Source organism: Muscardinus avellanarius (assembly GCF_963383645.1).
Source record: "Muscardinus avellanarius genome assembly, chromosome: 12".
NCBI classification, from domain to species: Eukaryota; Metazoa; Chordata; class Mammalia; order Rodentia; family Gliridae; genus Muscardinus; species Muscardinus avellanarius.
Window position 1 is genome coordinate 36449541 of NC_137798.1, and position 22977 is coordinate 36472517.

The 22977-nt window shown below is 35.3% G+C and overlaps 1 protein-coding gene across 2 annotated transcripts in view; it reads left to right on the plus strand.

The window, feature by feature from the left end:
* Positions 1-22977, plus strand: part of SCFD1 (sec1 family domain containing 1) — a gene marked incomplete at both ends in the record, with an annotated part of 92877 nt that overhangs the window by 54984 nt on the left and 14916 nt on the right. For both annotated transcript variants that reach the window (XM_080707610.1, XM_080707611.1), the window contains 6 exons: positions 409-505; positions 4655-4725; positions 7183-7262; positions 10520-10582; positions 12243-12318; positions 20883-20936. In XM_080707610.1, the coding sequence (XP_080563736.1) occupies positions 409-505; positions 4655-4725; positions 7183-7262; positions 10520-10582; positions 12243-12318; positions 20883-20936 (441 nt within the window). The remainder of the gene's footprint in view (positions 1-408; positions 506-4654; positions 4726-7182; positions 7263-10519; positions 10583-12242; positions 12319-20882; positions 20937-22977) is intronic.

Genomic DNA, 22977 nt, shown 5'->3' on the forward strand with positions numbered 1-22977 from the left:
AAATAATTTAAGTAGGGTAAATTTCTTTCCAGTTAAAGTAGTAAAATGAGGACATGCACACTAAAAAAAAAGTAAACATAACATGACCACATGATAATTTGCATGAAGTTCAACTTGACTTATGTTCTAGTCACTAATTAATACAACTGGTATGATTTTTATTTGTACTAATATATAGAGAGCATGTATAGTTAATTCTGATCTGTTCAAAAGCAGTAAACAAGAGTTAATCTATTGGTTTGTTTGGGTTTTTTATATTAAGTGTGTTACTAAAAGTAAACTTTAAATTCCATCAAGAAATGAACATTTGTTTTTAACATTGTTTATAGAAAATAGAAACTTGAAAGCTAGAGACTTTTAGTACATTTTTATTACTTATATTCTCACCTAATATTTACTTTAAAACAGGCAAGAAAGCTGGATGTATATTTTGAATATGAAGAAAAAATAATGAGCAAAACTACTCTGGATAAATCTCTTCTAGATATAATATCAGACCCTGATGGTATGTACTATAAATTTGAGGTTAAGTTTCACATCTGAGTAACATTTAAGTAGAATTACTGTTTTTCTGACAGTCAGTATAAGTCAATAACTAGGTAGTTCAATGAGCTGTTTTCTGTTGAAAATCTTTCCACATAGCAGTTTCTAACATGGAAGCATGCTTTGCATTTTATTACATGGAACTTTTCTTTGGTAGTATTTTAAATCAATTTTTTGTATTTATTTGTTTAAAGTAACTTTAAAAGATCTTATTAAAACAAGATATAACTATAATTAGAAAATGCAATCTAATTATATTAATTATAATGACCATGGGATCTATACAGGGGTTTTGCCTCTAAAATTATCAAACTTTAGAGACTTTACAATCATTTCAGAATAGTTTTGGGTCTAAATTTTATTGTTTTTCAAAATGAATGAAAAGCCCAGGACCCATTTTACATACAAAATGTATTCAAGCTGAATAGTGTTGGTTTTTTGAGTTCTAGTTTTAATATAAGTTTTAAGTTTTAGTTCAATTTTTTTTAAAAAAATTAAAAATCTAAACCATTTTGTAATTAAAGATTCCATTTATTAAAACTTATGAGAAGCCATAAGTTGCTAACACAACACTTTTTAAAAGCTAGATTTATGGTGAAAGCATAACATTTTGAAGGTATATATATGCATTTGCAATGGAAGAAATGCAAAAGGTTGTATGTATGTAAGTCCACTTCCAATCTATTCCTTATTATTAATAATAATTTTGTGTAAAGTCAGAATAATAAATGTGTTGATAAGGCAATCAGGGTCTTTCTTTTTCCTTTCCACTTTATTTCTCTACAGTTTCTTCCCAAAGACATTAGGTGGGGTAGAACAGAGTAGGCCTTCCATTCATCGTGCTGTCTGATGCCAATTTAGCCCAGAACAAGATGTTGGAACCTGAGCAGGATGACAAGAACAACAACTACACGTTGAATGGAGGGTGTTGGCGATCTAGCATGAGGTGTCGAAGAGAGAGGCAAGCACAGTGTCCACACGTGGGAGTAGTCTAGTAAGAGATTTAAGAGCCTTATGAGGGGCTGACCCCACACAGAAGCAACCCTTTCTGGGACTAAGTAGGGTGAGAAGTGTATCCAGATATGTAGATATTTGGGTGGGCTCACTGGAGGGAATCCAAGGCCAAGCAAAGTAAGAAGGGTATCCATGCAGGCAACTGGATAGCAGCCGATAGAGGTTATTTTATACTGGAGATTAGGTAAATAAGTAAATATATCAGTTAACATAAAGGGAACCTGATTTCTTATCATCAGAGGAAAGTTATAAATATAGAAAAGTTATAAACTAGAATGGACCCTATAGTGTTAGACTAGAATTCAAGGTGTTGGTGTGAACTTAGTATTCTCACTATTTATTTGTCAAATCTGGAAATAAATAGAAGTTCATTATAAGCATACTCACATGTATTCTCTAGCTGAAAGAGCCCCAGAGCAGCAGCAGTGCCCCACTACTAAAGATTTTTGGCTTATAAATAACCATTTTCCACTAGGACTCCTTGAAGAAGTGGCTAATGCCAGGGCCAAGGTAGGAAGAGAAAATACACAATGGGTCTAGAACATTTCGTTATGTCAGAAAGCATGAAAAATACTCAGGAAATGATGGAACATGCCCCACGACCCAGAAACCAACCTGAAGAGGCTCAAATCATGACAATTTGAACATCAAAATAAAAACAAATCATAGCCTATTGAATACATAGGAAGCTAAGTGTTCATATAAACAAAATAATGAATACATTGAAATGTTACAGAATATTTGCATGGTTTCAAACTAATCTCCTACAGAACACTACTTACAAAGGCAGAAATAGTCACTTTACAATGGGAAAGCCTGGGAAATACCTTATGAGGTAGTAATAGCATCAGCCATAAGATATACTGAGATCCACCCAGCATGATTCAGTGCAAAGAATGTGATATTCTTGCTAAAAATGTATGATCTGAATCCAATCATGAAGAAATACCAAAGACTTGATTGTATCAAGGCCATGCAAGTTAAGGAAAGCAGGTGAACTATTTCATACAGAAGGCTAGAGAGGCATGATATCTGTGTATAACATGACCCTAAAGTTGATCTCTTTGCCATAAAAGATATTATAGAGACAACTAGTTATTAAAAGTAACAGTAGGGGCCAAAGGCTTCTGAAACTCTTAAGAGGATTCTTCTTCTGTCTTAAGAACTATGGTTCCAAGAAGGTAGGGCAAACGCTATTTCTCTTTTATGTACCTTGTCCTCTAGCTTCTTAGTCATAGCTGCAGCCAGAGTTGTAGGAAGTACACAGTGGAGAAGAGAAACTAAAGCCAAAGTGTTCTGGCTGGAGCACCAAAAATGGAAGGCCAAGAGAATGAGAAAGGTCCAGGGAAATTACAGGGGAAAGAGCTCAGGAAAGCAACCCCATAAAGTTGTTTATGAATTTCTGGGCTCACCCCTATACTGCACATGCCTGAATCTGATCCTTAACAGCATTCCAAAGACTGAGAGGTGAAGGACTAGACTACGTCCCCCTTCCCAGACAGTCCACTGGGTGATGGGTCAGATCCCAGTAACACCTCAGAAGATTTTGAGAAGAGTGGAAGACTGACGTGTAACCTACACAAGATTGGTATGCACATTAGTCTGTACCAAATCAAGACAGTTACCTACTAAAACAAAAATAACAGCATTCTCCTATGAGGTATACATAACCCTGAGTCTCAAAGCCTAATTTTATCCAAAATGTCCTGGATATATCCTTACTTGTAAGCAGGAGAACTTAGGACAGCATATCACTGATCTTTACCATTTTTTATCATATTCAGGAAGTAAGGCCAAGTTGAGGAGTGTCTAAATTCTAATCATATGAAAAATCAGTATTATGTTTTGAAAAATATCTACTAGTACCAGGCATGGTGTCGCACGCTTGTAATCCCCACACATGGGAGGCGGAGACAGGAGGATCATGCAGGTTCGAAGCCAGCCGCGCTGGCTTAAGAGACCTTGTTTCCAAAAATAAAATAGGTCTGGGAGTGTAGTCCAGAGCTAGAAGGGCTTCCAGGAACCCCAGTACCACCAAATATATATATATATATATATATATATATATATATATATATATATATATCCTAATGTTTTGTTTTGTTTGCAGTACTGGTGATTGAACCCAGGGGTGCTCTGCCACTGAGCTGCATCCTTAGTCCTTTTATTCCCAAGTAGATGGAATTAAAGGCTTGCACCACCATCCTCAGCTTCTAGTTTTTATTCTGAAATATGTATTAACAATTCTGTGTTCTTATATTTTAGGACATACTTTGGTGTGAAAGTGAATAGTTGTTGAGAATAGTTGTACTGAATACTTACAAAGAACAGTGCTTTCTCACATTTCCACCAAAGTGTACCCTGTAGAAAAGAGAATAGATTAGTTTCTCTGGATAGTGGGAGCTTTGGTTTTTAGGAGTAGTAACTCAAAGCACCACTACAGCAAGAAATTTCTTTGAAAGTTTGTCTTAAAATGTGAGGAAAATATATTCTACTGCATAATAAGTGTTTATTTTAATGTAAAAGTACAATTTCCCAATTGTATAATAATTTCCCAATATTATAATAATATAATATTCTTCTGAAAGAGAGGACATGCATGTTTAGGGGACTCCAGTTTAGGAAATTGGACTTCAGGCTCAGCTTGATGGTTTATTTAGCCAGCAGATTTCATAGCCCAGTACCTTGGGTAACCATACAACTGGTTTCCCAGGACAGTCCCATTTTTATATCAGATGTCTTTATTTAATTGTTACCAGCATCTCCTTGCCATCTCAAAAGTATCCTTTTTACAATTATATGACTATACTTTCTATTTCCTTTATTTTCTTTTTAAGTTTTTATCTAAAAGGTAAATCTAAACATAGTTTGTAAGATAAAATAGAGATGTTTCCATAATCACAGCCCTCTATTCCTATACTTCATCTATTTCTGTATCTGTATCTTACGTGGTTTTAATGATAGCACTTACTACCTTAACTCAATTGAATCAAGAACCATATTTTGTTTTTTTTACATTTATATATGCCTTGAATTTTAATGTACTTGTAAATGTTGACTAATATATATAACCACAATTATGTTTTTCCTTATGTAGCGGGAACTCCAGAAGACAAAATGAGACTGTTTCTTATCTATTACATAAGTGCACAGCAAGTACCTTCTGAGGTATGTCCTCTAGAGTACTGGGAGGAAGGGGGAATGCTTATTTACAGAGTTACTATAGTTTAAATTTCAAAAATAAAATTAAAAGATTACTATGGATAGATAACTACTTTGTTCCCTTCTTTAAAAGAAAAACAATTTGTTAAAGCTGGTTCTATTTACTGCTGAGTTTTATAGCAATATTTATTGTCACCAGGGGAAACCACCCACTCAGGAAATATCTGACCACTGTTAAGTTGTTGAAACATGAACTAAATTCAAGGAACCAAAATTTTTATTTCTGGAAAATAACTATTCTGAACTAAGTTAACCAGGTTTGATAGGATTTTTGAAAGGTTGGTTTTTTTTAATTTTAAGATTTTTTTTAACTAATGTCCATGCCGGCATGGTGCTACAAATTTATAATCCCAGTACTTGGGAGCTGAAACAGGAGGATCGCAGGTTCAAGACAGCCTCAGCAAGTGAGACTCTCATCAACCTAGCAAGACCCTGTTTCCAAATAAAAATAAAAAATAGAGCTAGGGGTAGCTTGGAGGTAGAATGCCTCTGGATTCAATCCCCAGCACCACATAAATAAAAAACAAAAAAAGAATAAAAATAGGGCTTAGAGTGTAGCTCAGAGATAGAATGCCTCTGGGTTCCATCCTCAGTGCCAAAAAAAAAAAAAATAGGGCTGGAGGTGTAGCTCAGAGGTAGAATGCTCCTGGGTTCAATCCCCCGTACCAAAAATAACTGATGATGATGATGATGATGATGATGATGATGATGATGATGATGATGATGATGATGTCGTCATCCAATATAGTGAATGTCCAGTATTGGCTGTTCTGTGGAAAGTAATGATTTTGGGGTTAGACTTTATACTGAGTTAGACCATTAACTCTCTCTTAGGTCATTTCAGATAGCTTTAGAGGAGCAACAGTAATACTGCCATCCAAGCTAGAGTAGCATGGCTATTTTAAGTTCCTTTCTTTTGCTGGAAACTTTTTTTTTGGGGGGGTGATACTAGGGATTGAACCCAGGAGCATTCTACTTCCGAGCTATAACCCCCCTCCCAGCCCTGTTTTTTATTCTTTCTTTTGAAACAGGGTCTCACTAAGTTGTATAGGGCCTCACTAACTAGCCGAGGCTGATGGTGAACCTGCAATCCTCCTGTCTCAACCTCCCAAGTACTGGGATTTGAAGCATATGCCATCATGCCCAGCCAATTTTATTTTTAATTTCTAGTAAATAGTCAAAAACCATTCTGCTTTGCTGTATGTAGGAGTGTATCTATCTCTTGACTTTTAATTCAGTAAGAAAGTATCTTTTTCTTTTTAAAAATCTGTCTCATCAATGGGTAGCCAGAATTTCTCTAAATTTTAGGGGGTTCCTCTAGCCTATTTATATTTTCTTAAGAATATATAATTTTTATTTTTTTGTCTAGGTGGCATATGCCACAGGGAGGCAAGGCAAGACAATGGCAAATTTGGGGCGAGCCTTGGCAACTTAGCAAGACCCTGTCTTAAAATAAAATATAAAAAGGCCTGAAGGTATAGCTCCAGCATCCCTGGATTCAATCACCAGTACTACATATACACACCAAAAATATTATTTTAAAAACAATATTCCCTTAATTTGAGTATATTATCATATTTTTACTTTTATTAAGAATTACTTCTTTTCATAAACTCCAGTTATGATTTAGAGGTTTGAAGCAAACGGTGACTACTAATATCAGATTACTTCTTTTCATAAACTTCAGTTATGATTAAGAGGTTTGAAGCAAACGGTGACTACTAATTAATATCAGATTACTAGCCCTATAAAATTCAAAAGATAAAAAAAATCCCTGATTGATGTTGAGTTTAAAAGTTTCTCCCCTGTGACATTTTTGTAGTGGAGTTAGCAATGATGGTAGGCTCCTTGAACTTACACAGATTCAACTGGACTTTCTGATCAGGAAGTAAAAAGAGTAAAGGAGACAGAAAAAAAAAAACTGTTTTAAAAGTATAGGACATTCAATCCCCAAACTAAGGTGGGAAAAAGGTTTAGGGCAGTTGTCATTGAGTTAATGAATCTGGATCGCTAGAGTGATGTGCAACTAGAAACCTGAGTCTGTGAGTTCCCTTTGTCCATGTTGTTCCCCTGTTATTTCTGGTTTTAAAATATTCTTGGTCAAGCCCAATCATTTATTTAGTGCTTTTCCAAAGAAAGGCAAACTGTTATAGCAGGGGTAAAAAAAAATGATGTTAGACTTACTTGGGGATGACAAAATAGTATAGAGGCAATTTGGGAATGTTAACAGTAATTTTCATTATATGTTATTTTTGTCTCCGATTGTCATATTAAGATGTAACTCCATTTGAGTGTGTATGATTTAAACTCGTGCCTCTCAGAGGTAACTTCTTGATTGATCGAGTAACAACAATCATTCATGAAAGCATAACCTTTTCTCATATAGCTCTTTTCTTTTGTCAGGCTGATTTGGAGCAGTATAAAAAAGCTTTAACAGATGCAGGGTGCAACCTTAATCCTTTACAGTATATCAAACAGTGGAAGTAAGTCTTATTTCCCTCTTTAATTTCTGTCACATAAAGTAAGGGTACAATTGAGGTTTTCTTCCCAACAAAATGGGAATGCTGATAAGGAAATTGAACAGTGCTGTAGTATATTGTATATCCAGTGGCAGAAATGTTTCCTTATCTGGCCCACTCTATGCGCATCTTAAATGATTCAAAACAGTAATGATGCTTTTCTTTCCTAGACAAGCTTTGTCTTTCTTTACTGAGGAGGTGAAAAAGTCAAAGACTAAAATGTTTTGGATGAATGCCTCAAAATCGTTAAAAGGAAATTTTAATTTCACTAATAACTGGAGGAATGCAGATTAATGCAATATAGAAACTTAAAAAATATGCCAAGGGAACAGAAAAACTAATTGGTGCATTTGTATTATGTTATTAGGAATTAAATTGTCACAATTTTTCTGGGTGGTATAAAATTTTTTTTAAAAAATAGCTTTGAGCCAGGCGTGGTGGCGCTCACTTATAATCCCAGCATCCAGGAGGCTGAGAAGGAAGATCTGGGTTTGAGGACAGCATTAGCTACTTCGTGAGGCCCTTTGCTGAGACCTGAGGATTGCAGTTTGTGGACAGCCTCAGCTACTTAGTGAGTCCCTCTGTAACTTGTGAGACCCTGTTTCAAAATAAAGAATAAAAAAATAGGGTAGGCAGTGAAGTTCGGAGGTTGAATGTCACTGGGTTCCATCTCTAGACCTGCTTAAAAAAATAATAGCTTTGACCCAGTACTTCTACTCTTTATGATTTATCTCAATGAAGTCATTGGAGTTGTAAAATCTTAGAAGCAAGTGTAATGATGAAATTTTAAAATCAACTTAAATGTTCAGCATTAAGATTTGTAAATAAATTGTGGTATTTCCATAAGATCAAATATAATTGAGTCATTAAAAATTATGTTCAAAGCCAGGCGTGATGGTGCACACTTGTAATCCCAGTACTTGGGAGGCTGAAACTGGAGGATTGCAGGTTCATGGCCAGGCCCAGCTACTTAGTGAGGCCCTCTACAACTTAGTGAGACCCTGTTTCAAAATAAAGAATAAAAAAAATAAGGCTCAGGGTATAACTCAGAGGTAGAATGCCCCTGGGTTCAATCTCCAGTACCACCAAAAGAAAAAGAAAATGTCAAAGAAGACTGAAGGAAATGTTTATGCTATTTTGTAAAGAGGAAAAATATTGCTTACAACACTGTGTTGATTTTCTTGATAAATACTGTTTACCCTTCATATCCATGGATTCTATATCATCTACAGATTAAAAACATTCAGAAAAAAAATAATGAACATATATAGACTTTTTCCTTGTTAGTACTCCCTAAACAAGTCGTTTGCGCCAGGGGTGGTGGCACACACTTGTAATCCCCGCGCTTGGGAGGCCGAGACAGGAGGATCACGCAGGTTTGAAGCCAGCCGCGCTGGCTTTAGAGACCCTGTTTCCAAATAAAAATATAAAATAGGACCGGGAGTGTAACCCTAAGGTAGAAGGGCTTCCAGGAACCCCAGTACCACACACACACAAAAAAAAGTTGTTTGCATAGAATTTATCTTATTAGGTATTATACATAATCTCAAAATGATTGAGATATATGGGAGCATGTGCTTAGGTTATATGCAAATACTACACATTTTATGTAAGAGACTTGGGTATCCACAGATTTTTCTGTCTTTGAGGATGCTCAGAATGCTGAAGAATAACTATTTTCTAATTATGAGTATGATAATCAAAGCCCCACTATCACTGAATTTACAGTATAGCTGAGGGAACAATTAACCAACAAATAAATGAACAGAATGAAACAAGCCATGTTCAGTGATAGGAAGAAATAAAAGTTAAGTTTAAGATTTTAACTTACTGGAGGTGATAGCTAAATTTGTTAGGAGACCAGGGAAGACCTTTGAGTAAACAGCATTTGAGCCAAATCTTAGGTGGTGTTTTTTACAATGTGATTCCTATTTATCCATCCATCTGTATGTAGGTGTGTATATGAGTGTACACATATATGTTTAATTAGATCAAATGCATATACCTGAATGTAAATAGTGGGTAACTCCAAATTCCAAATGGTAAGGTTTTTTTTTTCTTTTTACTGCTTGTCCTTACTTTCTAGATTTTTTATAACAAATAGTACCTTGTGTGTGTCTGTGTGTAGTGTTGGAGATTGAATCCAGGGGCATTCTACCTCTGAGCTACACCCCCAGTCCAATATTTTTTATTCTTTATTTTGAAACAGGGTCTCACTAAGTTGCGGAGGGCCTCATTAAGTAGCTGAGGCTGGCTGCAAACCTGGATCCTCCTGTCTCAGCCTCCCAAGTACTCCCAAGTACATGCCCAGCCAAATAGTACCTTTAAAATAATTTTCAAATCAGTTTTTAAGACCACAGTAGTGGTCTTAAAGAGACCCTGTTTCAAAATAAAGAATTTAAAAAAAAATGCCTAGGGGTATAGCTTGTAGGTAGAATGCCCCTAGGTTCAAGCCCCAACACCACACACAAAGTACTATGCTTTCTGTTCTCAACTGTCAGAAAATATACATAAGAAGAGAAATACGCCAAATTGTTAATGGTGGTTATCTGAGAAGTGACTTTGAAAGTTCCTTCATTATTTATACATTTATGTTTTCAAATTTTATATGCTATGTAATAGCAATAAAAAATATACAAAAACCTTTGTTTAAGAAGATAAAAAGTATCTTTTTTTTTTTTTTTTGGTGGTGGTGGTACTGGGAGTTGAACCCAGAGACATTCTACCTCTGAGCTATACTCCCAGACCAATTTTTTTTTTTAATATTTTATTTGGAAACAGGGTCTCACTAAGTTGCTGAGAGCCTCACTAAATAGCTGAGGCTGGCTTCAAACCTGTGTGATCCTCCTATCTCAACCTCCCAAGAGCTGGGATTACAAGTATGCGCCACCAAGCCCGGCTTAATTGATGTTTGTTTTTTGTTTTTGTTTTTTTTTTTTTTTTTTTTTTTTTTTTGGTAGTACTGGGGTTCCTGGAAGCCCTTCTACCTCCGGGCTACACTCCCAGACCTATTTTTACATTTTTCATTTTTGGAAACAGGGTCTCCTAAGCCAGCGCGCGCGGCTGGCTTCAAACCTGTGCGATCCTCCTGTCTCCGCCTCCCAAGCGCGGGGATTATAAGCGTGCGCCACCACGCCCGGCTTAATTGATGTTTTAATACCATGATACTGAATAGTAACTCCCAATAGTCAACATTTAAATATAACCTTCTTGTATCTTAGGGCTTTTGCCAAGATGGCCTCTGCTCCTGCCAGCTATGGCAGCACCACCACTAAACCAATGGGGTAAGCATTTTTAATAATGCCTTTGAATCTTATGCTCCAAGCTTTAATTAGACTTTTATGCCTTAAAACCACAGTGTCTGACACTGTGGCTATAAAATGTTTTTGTTATGATGCAGAATAACTGTCAAAACACCTTTGGCTTTCTGAGATAGTTTAATTTCTTTTAATGTCAGGCATTATCTTTTTAATGGTATGAGCTATTAACTTCAGATGTTTCTGTTCTTTTTTCATTTTCAGAAAATAAATGAAGGTTAAAACTTTTTATATCAATGTTTATTATGTAGACTTGAGGTTAGGTACTCAGTACCTAGCTATAAGACAGATCCAGGCATAGTACTGTAAAGCCTAAGAGCTAGTAAGTCCCAGGGCAAGGATGACTTCTTACTCCAGAGAATCCTATAGTTTGTGTGATTTTCAGAGATGGTCAACAAGGTAATTCTGACTTCTCTTTTCAATATCTAACTTATGTTTTGGAGCTAGGATAAAATTATGAAGCCCAGAGGGAAAATCAGTTCTTTCTAGCCTTACACTGAGCTACTAGTTGTAATATAACAATTTTTAAAAACAAAAGTACTCTGCTGAAGGCAGTACCTTCTAAGTGCTGGGCAAGATCAGCCCAGCTTCACACAGTGCTATACAAGTTACAGGCCCCTTCAGATGCCTGTATGCATTCCAACAAAGGCTGCTTTCATTTCTGTTAATGAGGGATTTTGTCCTGTCCATAGCTTTATTTTAGAGGTGAGTAAGAACAAGATAGGAAAAAGGAAAAATGTTTAAAAAATAATTTCCACATATTTAATAAAATGAACTTTCTAGTTTCCTGTCTTAAAATTTTATGAAATATTAAATAAAGCCTATTAGATTTCTTACGGATTTTTAGTGGGGGATTTTAATAAAATATTTTATGAGATAATCATGGATTATTTGAAAGTTATCCCTAGGCTTCCAGTGTCATAATGTAAAATTATTCTTCTGTACAACAAATCATTCTCTGTTCCCATGTGAGAGACTATTTGAATCACATATATAAACCCAATATGGCAAGTCATTTGTTGGGGTTCTTTTTGTTTTTACAAGTTCAGAAAAGAAATATTCTTAATATTGGAGTCAAAATTCACTAGGTGTATTATGCTTCACAACTTTTTGCATAGAGAAGGGAGACAGGATACACACACACACACACACACACACACACACACATACAATTTTGTGATGTAAAATGATCCCAACTGATATGATGTAGAGAATACAGTGACATCTGGCCTTCTTACATGCACGTGTATTTTCAATGTGTAGTGTTTGAACTCCTAAGCAATTTGTCTGGATTACTATTAGCATTAAGGCAATCAGAAAGGCAAAGAATTCTCAAATTATAATTTGCATAAAAAATACATAATACTAAGCAATGTTTATTGTGAGGGAAACTATCTTTATTCTTTGATAATTATTGACTAATCTCAGCATTTGATTACTATTTTTGTTAAATATAACCGCAGCATTAATGTAAGCAAAAATTCTTAAATCCCTTCTGTTTAGTGAAAACAAAGATGGTAGGTCCAGAGAGCATCAGTATGTGGTGTGTAGTAGGCAAGTGTATATAACAAATTGGAGAAGCGATTCAGATTTAGCATGGTCCTCCTTGTCTTTTGCCCCTACCTAGTCTTTTATCGCGAGTCATGAATACAGGATCACAGTTTGTGATGGAAGGAGTGAAGAACCTGGTACTGAAACAGCAAGTAAGTGCACTTATTAGAAAGCATGCTAGTAATGTTTACAGAAAAATGTTGACAGGTTGCACTCAGAGCAACTTCAGAATTTATTCAAGTAATAAATATTAGAAATAAAATCAAGAAGTTCTTTATTGGTATGTATAAGAATATGAACACTCTAATTATATGCTTTTTAAGATTTGCTCATTTGGACTTTACTGACATTTTGGTTTTTCTTTTCTGTCAGGTTTGTGAAAGTAACAATAAATGAAAAATAAACTGAATAATGAACTGCCACATAATATTTGTTTTATCATATACACATACTGAGAATAAGCTAATGAGCTTAGTAAAGCCCTGTGTAAATTGGAATAAGTAAAATATTTTAGGTAGGATTTATATTTGGGAATACTGAAATTATGGCTAGAGTTCCTATTTTTTATTTTATTTATTTGGTGGGGGGGGTCTGGGGAGGGGACTCAGGATCTTCTACCTCTGAGCTACATCCCTATCCCTACTTTGTCTTTTAGTTTGAAGTGGGCTCTCACTAAGTTGTGGAGGGCCTAAGATTTTTAGTCTGGCTGTGAACTTGCAATCCTCCTATCTCAGCCTCCCAAGTACTGGAATTACAAGTGTGTGCTGCCACACCTAACTTTGAGTTCATATTTCTTTTTTTTTTTTTTTTCAATTCCTTAGTCCTTAGTTTTACTATATAGGATGCTTTTTAATTACTATTGTCCTTCTGTGGTTTTTCTAGTATTTTAATGCATAGGCATTCTGCTTTAGAGTCATTGTTAATGTATTTGGTTTCTTTTCGAAAAGAGCTTTTTACTTTTTAAATTTACTTGAACCCTTTAGTACCCATTCTCTTCCTATTTTTATTTCATCCACCCTGTTTGTTTGATTTTTATTTATTTCACTGGAACATTTCAAGGCAAGCAGTGTTTCACATATATATCTAATAATTTTACATATTAGCCTAAGTTTGTAATGAGAAGGATTTTAGTGACCAAATTAAGAGGAGCATTAATCAGTTATCCAGATCTGAATATTAAGTGTGCATTTACCTACTTTTAGAAACAAATGAGATCTTTTCTTTCTCTGAACTTTATTTACACTTTATCTTTTTTATATTTTCTTGTGATTTTTATATAAGTTCTCCCAACACACACACACATACACACACACACACACACACACACACACACACACACACTCACTCACCTTTTTGTGGTACTAGGGATTGAGTCGTGGAGCACTCTACTTCCAAACCATCAAACCATACCCATTTTTATTTTGAAACAGGTTTTTTTTTTTTTTTTTTTTTTTTTTTTTTTTTTTTTTGGTGGTACTGGAGTTCCTGGAAGCCCTTCTACCTCCGGGCTACACTCCCAGACCTATTTTTACATTTTTATTTGGAAACAGGGTCTCTCCTAAGCCAGCACGCGCGGCTGGCTTCGAACCTGTGCGATCCTCCTGTTTCTGCGTCCCAAGCGCGGGGATTACAAGCGTGCGCCACCACGCCCGGCTTGAAACATTCTAAGTTGCTGAGGCTAGCCTTATGCCTGTGATCTTCCTGTCTCAGCTTCCCAAGTCCTGGGATTACGGGCATATGCCACCATGCCCGGCTATGTAACATTTTTTATTTGTATTTTACTTCATCTTGAGCAATTCTCTGGGTGCAAGGAATTTTTTCCCCATCTTTGGATTTTCCATAACACTTTGCATAAAGTAGAATTTTCGTTTGGAGATAAGTTCTTTATTCAAATTTTTTATTTGAATAAGTAAGTAACATTCTGTTACTAAAACCATGTAGTGTTAATAAAGAATATTGAAAATTCTAATTTGTTTTATTAAATTAGAAAGCAAATTACTTTTCTTTTAAATAATCCCAGATTACATGGTTTCCTAAGTACTTGGGGAACACTTTTTAGCCTTATCTCTTTTAGAAATTGTCATCAATACCACCCATCTTATCTCTTCCCTAATAAGGTGCTTCTCCTAAAGGCTTAATCCACAGTGGTGCACAGTACTTTTCTAGTGATACCTGTAAGAAATGTCTAAATTGGTTAAATATTTTATTGTGCTAACACAATAGTTTGTTTTAAACGCCAGGCGTGGTGGCGCACACTTGTAATCCCCGCGCTTGGGACGCAGAGACAGGAGGATCGCGCAGGTTCGAAGCCAGCTGCGCTGGCTTAAGAGACCCTGTTTCCAAATAAAAATATAAAATGGGTCTGGGAGTGTAGCCTGAAGGTAGAAGGGTTTCCAGGAACCCCAGTACCACCAAAAAAAAAAGGGAAAAAAAAGTTTGTTTTATTTGAAGTTCATAAAATATAAAAAATTATTCCTGTGTCCTCAAATCCTTTGTTTTTCTTAACATTGCATGTGACATACTGCTTTGAGAGACAGTGTCTCCTTTATAATTGAACTGTGGCTACCCATATCAATCCAGCATTTTTGACATCACCACAAGAGCCATAATATAAAAATATAAAAAAACAAAGTTTAGAATTATAAGTAATACATATCGATTGAAGTGTGGATAGTTTCTTTTAAACCATAAAGTAGGAATAAAAGTCATATCACACAACAGTAAGTTCAGTATGCTCTTTTTTGTTGGTGTTTTAAAGGGTACAGAAGAATGTGCACCCAAGCTTTAAATATTAGTTTTTCCTGGGTGGGTATTCATCGCTGACTACTTTCACCCACAAATTACTCTCCAGAAAATAATCCCTTGTTCTAGAAATACTTATTTAAACTCAAATCTATTTTAATAATTACATCCTTAATACCCAAAAATTTAGAGGTCCTATGATGGGGGTTTCCTAGGGCAAGTAAGAGGTTTTAGGACAGGTAAGGAAAAAAGATCAGTTCTATCTCTTTCATACTTGGAATATTGTTAATAGTTTATGTGTCTTGAATCTATAAGGTTGTTTTGAATTTCTATTCTGAATAAATATTATAAACTAGTTAAATTACATAAAATGAGATTAACCATGTTCTGTTCTCTAAGTTATTTATAAGAGCCTTTTATATTTTGTTTTCTGGGCAGCATAAGTTTTATGCATCACAAGTATCAACTATCACATAAAAATACTTGAATGATATTCACAAATTTGAAATACATTTGTGTGAGGATACTTGTACAAGAATGTGTGGATGACTGTTGTAGCACAGAGTTGCATAATTTAGAAGTCCTCCACTTCACCATCTTGACCTGTTAACCAAAATAATCTCTCTTAAAAATGAATTAACAACAGCCGGGCGTGATGGCGCACGCTTGTAATCCCCGCGCTTGGGAGGCTGAGACAGGAGGATCATGCAGGTTTGAAGCCAGCCTCAGCTACTTAGTGAGGCTCTCTGCAACATAGTGAGACCCTCTTTCCAAATAAAAATATAAAATAGGTCTGGAAGTATAGCCCAGAGGTAGAAGGCCTCTGGGTTCCACCCCCAGTACCACCAAAAATTTAAAAAAATGAATTAACAACAAATAAATTGTAAGCAGTGAGAATCGACAGATTAGAAAAGATTTAAAAGATATATCTAATTATAGTATGATCCATATTAAAGATTATTACTTAAACAAGAAATCTATAAAAATAATTTTATGGAACCGGAAATTTTAACACTGAATCTTAAGCCATGTACATATATTAAAATATCACATTGTACAAGTGTTTATATTTTGAAGATATAAACTGAAATACTTACAATTTAATAATGATTTTAAATTGAGGGCTTTTTTTTTTTCTTTTTTTGGTGGTACTCGGGATGGAACCCAGGAGCTTTCTACCTCCAAGCTACTCCCCCAGACTTATATTTCTTTGGAAACAGGTTCTCACTAAGTTGAAAGCCTCACTGAGTAGCTGAGGCTGGCTTTGAAACTGTGTGATCCTCCTGTCTTAGCCTCTCAAGTACTGGGATTACAAGCGTTGGCTCGAGGGCTTGTTTTAAAATGCACTAACAGAGGAGAGTAGGGGAAAGTTTAGATGAAATAAGAGTCACTGTGAGTTGCTAATTATTGAAGCTATGAGTATACAGATACATTTTATTGAATCCATATAATCCTGTTTTCTTGAATTTATTGCTATTAACAGGATATGATTTTGAGGGGAAAACCACTTTACATATTTCATTCTTTCCTTATCTCTAATTTAAAAGTGTTGCATTTACTTTGTAGATATCCTTCCAGTTTATCATTTGAAATTTTTGAGCTGGGTGTGGTGACATATTCCTGTAATCCCAGTATTTGGGAAGCTGAGACAAGAGGATCACAGGTTCCAGGACAGCCTCAGCAATGTTCAAAATTCTCAGCAACCTAGTCAGACTGTTTCAAAGTTTTTTAAAAATGGGGATGAGGGTAGGCCTCAGAGGTAGAATTCCCCTGGGTTCAATCCCTAGTATTGCAAAAATATACATAGACTTTTTTTAGAAAGAGGTTGTCTATCATATCCCCCTTCTCCTATCTGTACTTCACTGGCAACATTCCATCTTTCAAGCACTGATGCATATGCCTCATCCCCAGTGTGTTTCCAGTGTCTGCACAGTCCAACTTACTCTTCACTAATAGTGGCCTTCCTGATAAGCATCCCCGCAGGAGATCCACATAGTGCTTTTTACTCTTCAGATACCCAGGACAGCAGCCATCCTTGTTTGAGTCCTACCTTCAACATCCACAGCAGAGCATCACACCAAACCCAAGAATGAGGTAGAAATAGTCACCACAGAGCAGTTGGCAATGCAGGTCAAGTGGCTAGTCCTAGGAGAACTCTAAAGGAAAAATGTTTTTCTGTTCTGAATATGCATCTTATATTTGTTAGAATGTCTGCTTTTTAACTTTTATGCATATTTTATTCTAATTTTGTTTTTTAGGCAATTACACCATGAGAAAGTTAATGTTTTTATCTAAACTTTCCAGTGACTAAAATCATAAGACATGACAAAAGGCATAAAACCAATTAGGGGTTTTGGAAACAGATGTCTCACTTTTTTTTTTTTCCTCCAGGTAAATTTCTAGTTGATGTATTTGAAATTTGAATATTTTAGAAATAGTAATTCTTAATTTTGTTTTTTCATGTGTATGGAACTCTGTCTCTCAAGTTTGTATTCTTAATAGTTTTTGACTAATAAAATTTTTTTTTCTTTTTTTTTTTTCTTTTTTTTGTGGTACTGGGGTTCCTGGAAGCCCTTCTACCTCCGGGATACACTCCCACGGACTACACTCCCAGATCTATTTTTTAACCTTTTCATTTGGAAACAGGGTCTCAGCACGATCCTCCTGTCTCCGCCTCCTAAGCGCGGGGATTACAAGCGTGCGCCACCACGCCTGGCGACTAATAAAAATTTAGTTACCAACCTACAATACGATTTTCTATTTTATTTCTAAATACCAATTTCCAAGAACTAAGATTTTTCTTTTGGTTAGATTCCTTTTTTGTTTTTTTGTTTTTTGGGGGGTTTTTTGGTGGTGGTACTGGGGTTCCTGGAGGCCCTTCTACCTCCGGGCTACACTCCCAGATACCTATTTTTATATTTTTATTTGGAAACAGGGTCTCTTAAGCCAGTGCTGCTGGCTTCAAACCTGTGCGATCCTCCTGTCTCCGCCTCCCAAGCGGGGGATTACAAGCATGTGCCACCCTGCCTGGCTGGTTAGATTTCATTTATACCTCCTACTGAGGTACACAAATAATTGATTTTAAATTTATTAACTCAAGCCTTTATTTAAGCAAATTCAAAAGCCAGATAGTCCATTGGTGACCAATCTCAGAAGTTTTTTTTTTTTTTGGCATATTTTTTCTTATGCCTTTAAAGACATTATGTATTCCCACTTTCATTTTCTGCACCTGAAGTTGCCCTGAATCTCTAACAGTCTGTGAATATTCTATGGTGCAGCACTGGTGATTGATTCTTTTAGTGTCTGAGTATAGAGGCTAGGGGGAAACATAAGAAAGAATTCTCTCTGGGCTCTTAAATTTTTGAACAGTTTTGCTGGGAAGAAATTTTTCTCAAGTTATTTAATGATGAGTTCATTGGCAGACTTGCCATCAGATATAGCAGAAAGTAAGGTTTAATTTTACCCTTTAGGAAAAACTCATTTTTATTCTAAATGAAGATTTTGATTTATCATGAAATATCACTTAAATGTCCAAATTTTTAATTACTTTCACAGGTACAATAAGATTCATGATTCGTCATATGTAAAATTTTGTCTGAATTGGTCTCTATTGTACAGCTTTAATAGTACAATTCAGAGCTAAGCATAGAATTCATTGTAAATAAAGAAATTGATATATAATTTCCAATTACAATAAAATATCACAAAATAATTTATAATCTTCCCTTGCTCCAGAAATTTTTAGTATTTCTTCTTTTATCTTGCAAAATACTTTTATCATTTTTTTGTTGGTATCACTTTGAACAAATACATAACTATAATTTGTCTTTTTTTTTTTTTTTTTTTTTTGGTGGTACTGGGGTTCCTGGAAGCCCTTCTACCTCCGGGCTACACTCCCAGACCTATTTTATGTTTTTTATTTGGAAACAGGGTCTCCTAAGCCAGCACGGCTGGCTTCGAACCAGCGCGATCCTCCTGTCTCTGCCTCCCAAGTGCGGGGATTACAAGCGTGCGCCACCACGCCCGGCTAATTTGTCATTTTGATAAAGCATTTTTATAGATTTTTATCTGAACACGGGTGCTCTTTAGAGAAACTTATAGTTTTGACTTATTCTTTAGTGAACAAACTCAGTTTTATTCTGAATAGTATTCAGGATGTACCTCATTCAAACAGCTTGAATATTTGGTGCATGTGTTTATATTTAAAAGTTACTGGCCAACACAAATATCAGAGAATAATAAAATAGCTAGCTTGCTTACTTGCTTTCCTTTCTTGCGTACCAGGGATTGAACCCGAGGCATTCTACCTCCCAGCTACAACCCAGCCCTTTTTTTTGTTTTTGTTTTTGGTACTGGTGATGGAACCATACCTTCAAGCTACACCCCCAGCCCTGTTTTTTATTCTTGATTTGGAAACAGTGTCACCAAGTTGTGGAGGGCCTCACTAACTAGCTGAGGCTGGCCAGGAACCCAGATCCTCCTGTCTCAGCCTCCCAAATGCTGGGATTACAAGCATGCACCTCCATGCCTGGCTCTTTTTTTTATCAGGGTCTCACTAAGTTGCTGAGGCTGGTGTCAAATCTGTGATCCTCCTATCTCAGTTTCCCAAGTAATAGGATTATAGGTGTGTGCTACCATTCCTGGCCTAATTTTAATTGTATTTGTCTGAGATCATCTTAAAAGATTTTTATTTAGTAATCTAGTGAAAGGAGGAAAATGTTTGTTTGGGGAAAGAAGCATTGTTCTTAGTGCTAGTCCATTTAAGAACATGAAAATTATTGTGAAAAAAATATTGTGAAAAGGTACAGATTTTTTAATAAATAGATTTAATGTTACATTTATTGTATTAAGTAATTCTTTTGTATAATTATGTATCTTAGAGATACAAAACTATTCTTTCTAGAACATCCCATATAGCTCACAAAAGAAATGGTTCAAAATGGATGGAGTACCATTGCAGTAGGAATGCACCTTGAATAGACATAACAGTCACTTAGTAAATTTTCTGTACTATGTGCTCGTACATTCACTTCATGATAAGACTTGTCAGATTGGAATGTAACAATAATATTTGTCATCCCAAGGCCTGTAAGCATGTCAAGAGGCATTCTTCTGCCAATGCCAGTCATGTACGTTTCATGTTCAAAGTGGAATTTGTTCTATAAGAAGACAATGCAGTATGGCATTGAAAATTTGAATTTATCCCAAGCAAAATAAAAATGGCCAAGCCAGGTGTGGTGGCCCATGCTTGTAATCCCAGCATTAAGGAGGCTGAGACAGGAGGATCGAGGTTCGCAGACAGCCTCAGCTACTTAGTGAGGCCCTTTACAACTCAGTGAGACCCTGTTTCAAAATAAAGAATAAAAAATAGGGCTGTGAGTGTGGCTCAGATGTAGAATGCCCCTGGATTCCATCCCCATTACTATAAAAAATTTAATTAAGCTCTTACTTAAAATAGCCAAATAAAATTGTGTACATATTCATCTCCCCATTTCCCAAGTACACAAATATCTTATTAGTAATAAAGGAAATAGGTTAGACCGTTTAATTTTTTAAAGTATTCCATTTCTAAAGTAAACTCTTGTAATCCACAAAAAGGAAATTTAAAAATTATAGTAGGATACTTAATTGACCAAAACAAAAATTTGCAGTTATTTATACTAAATAGCAAACATCAAAAAAAAAGCCCTAAACATATATTTCCTCAAAAATCTGAATATACGTATACATTAAAAGAAGCTTTTTATTGTGAATTACATTTTCTATGGAAACTTGAGTGCCAAGAATATTTCCATCTATGACATCATCTTTACCATTCACGGAATACTTAAATCTTAAGAATGTGTTTAATTGAAAGGTAAGCATACTTAGTTATAGAATGATCGGGTGTTTTTGTTTTTTTTGTTTTTTTTTTTTTAGTAAAGCAGAACTTGGTTTGATATTCTAATATTAAACAAAATAATTTCTTCCACAGAATCTTCCTGTTACTCGTATTTTAGACAATCTCATGGAGATGAAGTCCAACCCTGTGAGTAGCCTTTTATGTTGAACTTACAAATTTTTAAATGTGTCAAACAATAATGTGAATGGTGGTAAAATCATATTAAGTTTATTCTGACCTTAATCACAGCAGAGAGCAAGAGAGAAAGGAAGGAATCCATATTCTCAAAGAGCCTTTTTAGGGCCTTATCACAGACCCTAGGATTTGGTTTTCTCCACTGCTACACCCAGTTTGTCCAGCTCTCACCTAAATTAAATGTAGATTATATCCTGTATGTATAATTAAGTGTAAACTAGTGAGTGTCAATTGGTATAGAATAAAGAGGACCAGACCAACTTAATTTTTAAAAGTTTAATGAGAGAAATGCATAGTAAAAATTTTTTTTTTTTCGAGTATGGGGATGGAACCCAGGGGCATTTGACCTCTGAGCTACACCCCCTGCCCTATTTTTTATTCTTTATTTTGAAACCAGGTCTCACTGAGTTGCAGAGGTCCTCACTAAGTAGCTGAGACTGTTCGCAAACCACGATCCTCCAGGTCTCAGCCTCCCGAATGCTGGGATTACAAGCGTGTGCCACCATGCCCGGCTTGCATAGTAAAAAAACTTTTTTTTTTTTGGTGGTACTGGGGGTGGAACCCAGAGGCTTTACTACCTCCAGGCTATACTCCCAGACCTATTTTATATTTTTATTTGGAAACAGGGTCTCACTAAGTTGCTGAGAGCCTCACTAAGTAGCTGAGGCTGGCTTCAAGCCTGCGTGATCCTCCTGTCTCAGCCTCCCCAGTGTGGGGATTACAAGCGTGTGCCACCACGCCCGGCTCATAGTAAAATTTTTAAGTGCATATTTAGATGGTACTAAATTTTTTTAGGGTGAAGAAACAAAAGGGTAAATATTGTTAGTATTTACTTAAGGAATGGATTTCCAAACTGTTTGTTTATAATTCAAGAAAAGAATATAAAGTCCTCACAATTTATTTTATTTTTTTAAGTTTTTTATTGGTGCACTGTATTCATACATCTTAATGGGATAAAAATAATACTTTTGTAGACATACATGCACACATCACCCAGTTAGCCCCTACCCGATCCCCACCCCGTTCCCTCCCCATCCCTCCTTCCTATGCTTGGCTTAGTGGTTGACATCTAGTATTATAGCAATTTATCCAATATTAACGTTGATAATCTCATATAACAGTTTCATTTGTCTGATACCAAGCTTTTGATGACTTAAAGATAACATTTCAATATTTCTTTTTGCTTTCTTTTTTACCAGAGAATATTTCTTTTTCTTTTTTACGGTGAAACTATCATATATTTATTTATTTATTTTTCACAAAAAATCTATCCTAATATGGAATATGGACTCTAGATACCCAAAACAATCTCGAAAAAGAACAAAGCTTGAAGATGTATATTTTCTGATTTCAAACCATATAAAGCTACAGTAATTGAAACAGTGTAGTACTGCTATAAAGGCAGATATATAAATTAGTGGAGTAAAATAAAAAGCCTAGAAATAAATTCTTCCATATATGGTCAAGTTATTTTTGACAAGGTTTCCACAAACATTTGGTGGAGGAAATACTAATCTTTTAACTAAATATTGTTGAAAAATAATAATTACATGAAAAAGAATAAAATTGGACCCTTACTTAACACCATATACAAATATTAACTCAAAATATATAAAAGACCTAAATATAAATCTTAAGACTATAAACTTTTAGAAGAAAATCTGGGTCATAAAACCTCACAACATTGAAATTGGCACTGATTTCTTGGATATGATTTCAATGGCACAGGCAACAAAAGGGTAAACAAACTCCCTAAAAAATAAAAACATATTGTATATCCAAAGACAATGTAAACAGAGTTAAAAGTTACCGATAGAATGGGATAAAATATTTCCAAATGCTATATCTGAAGGTATATTAGTATTCCAACTAGAAATCCTAAAAATTAGCAACAATAAAAGCAAACAATACAATTTAGAGATAGGTAAAAGACTAACATAAATAATGAATCTCCACAGATAACTAATCTTAGTTGTCTGTTGGATAGAAAATC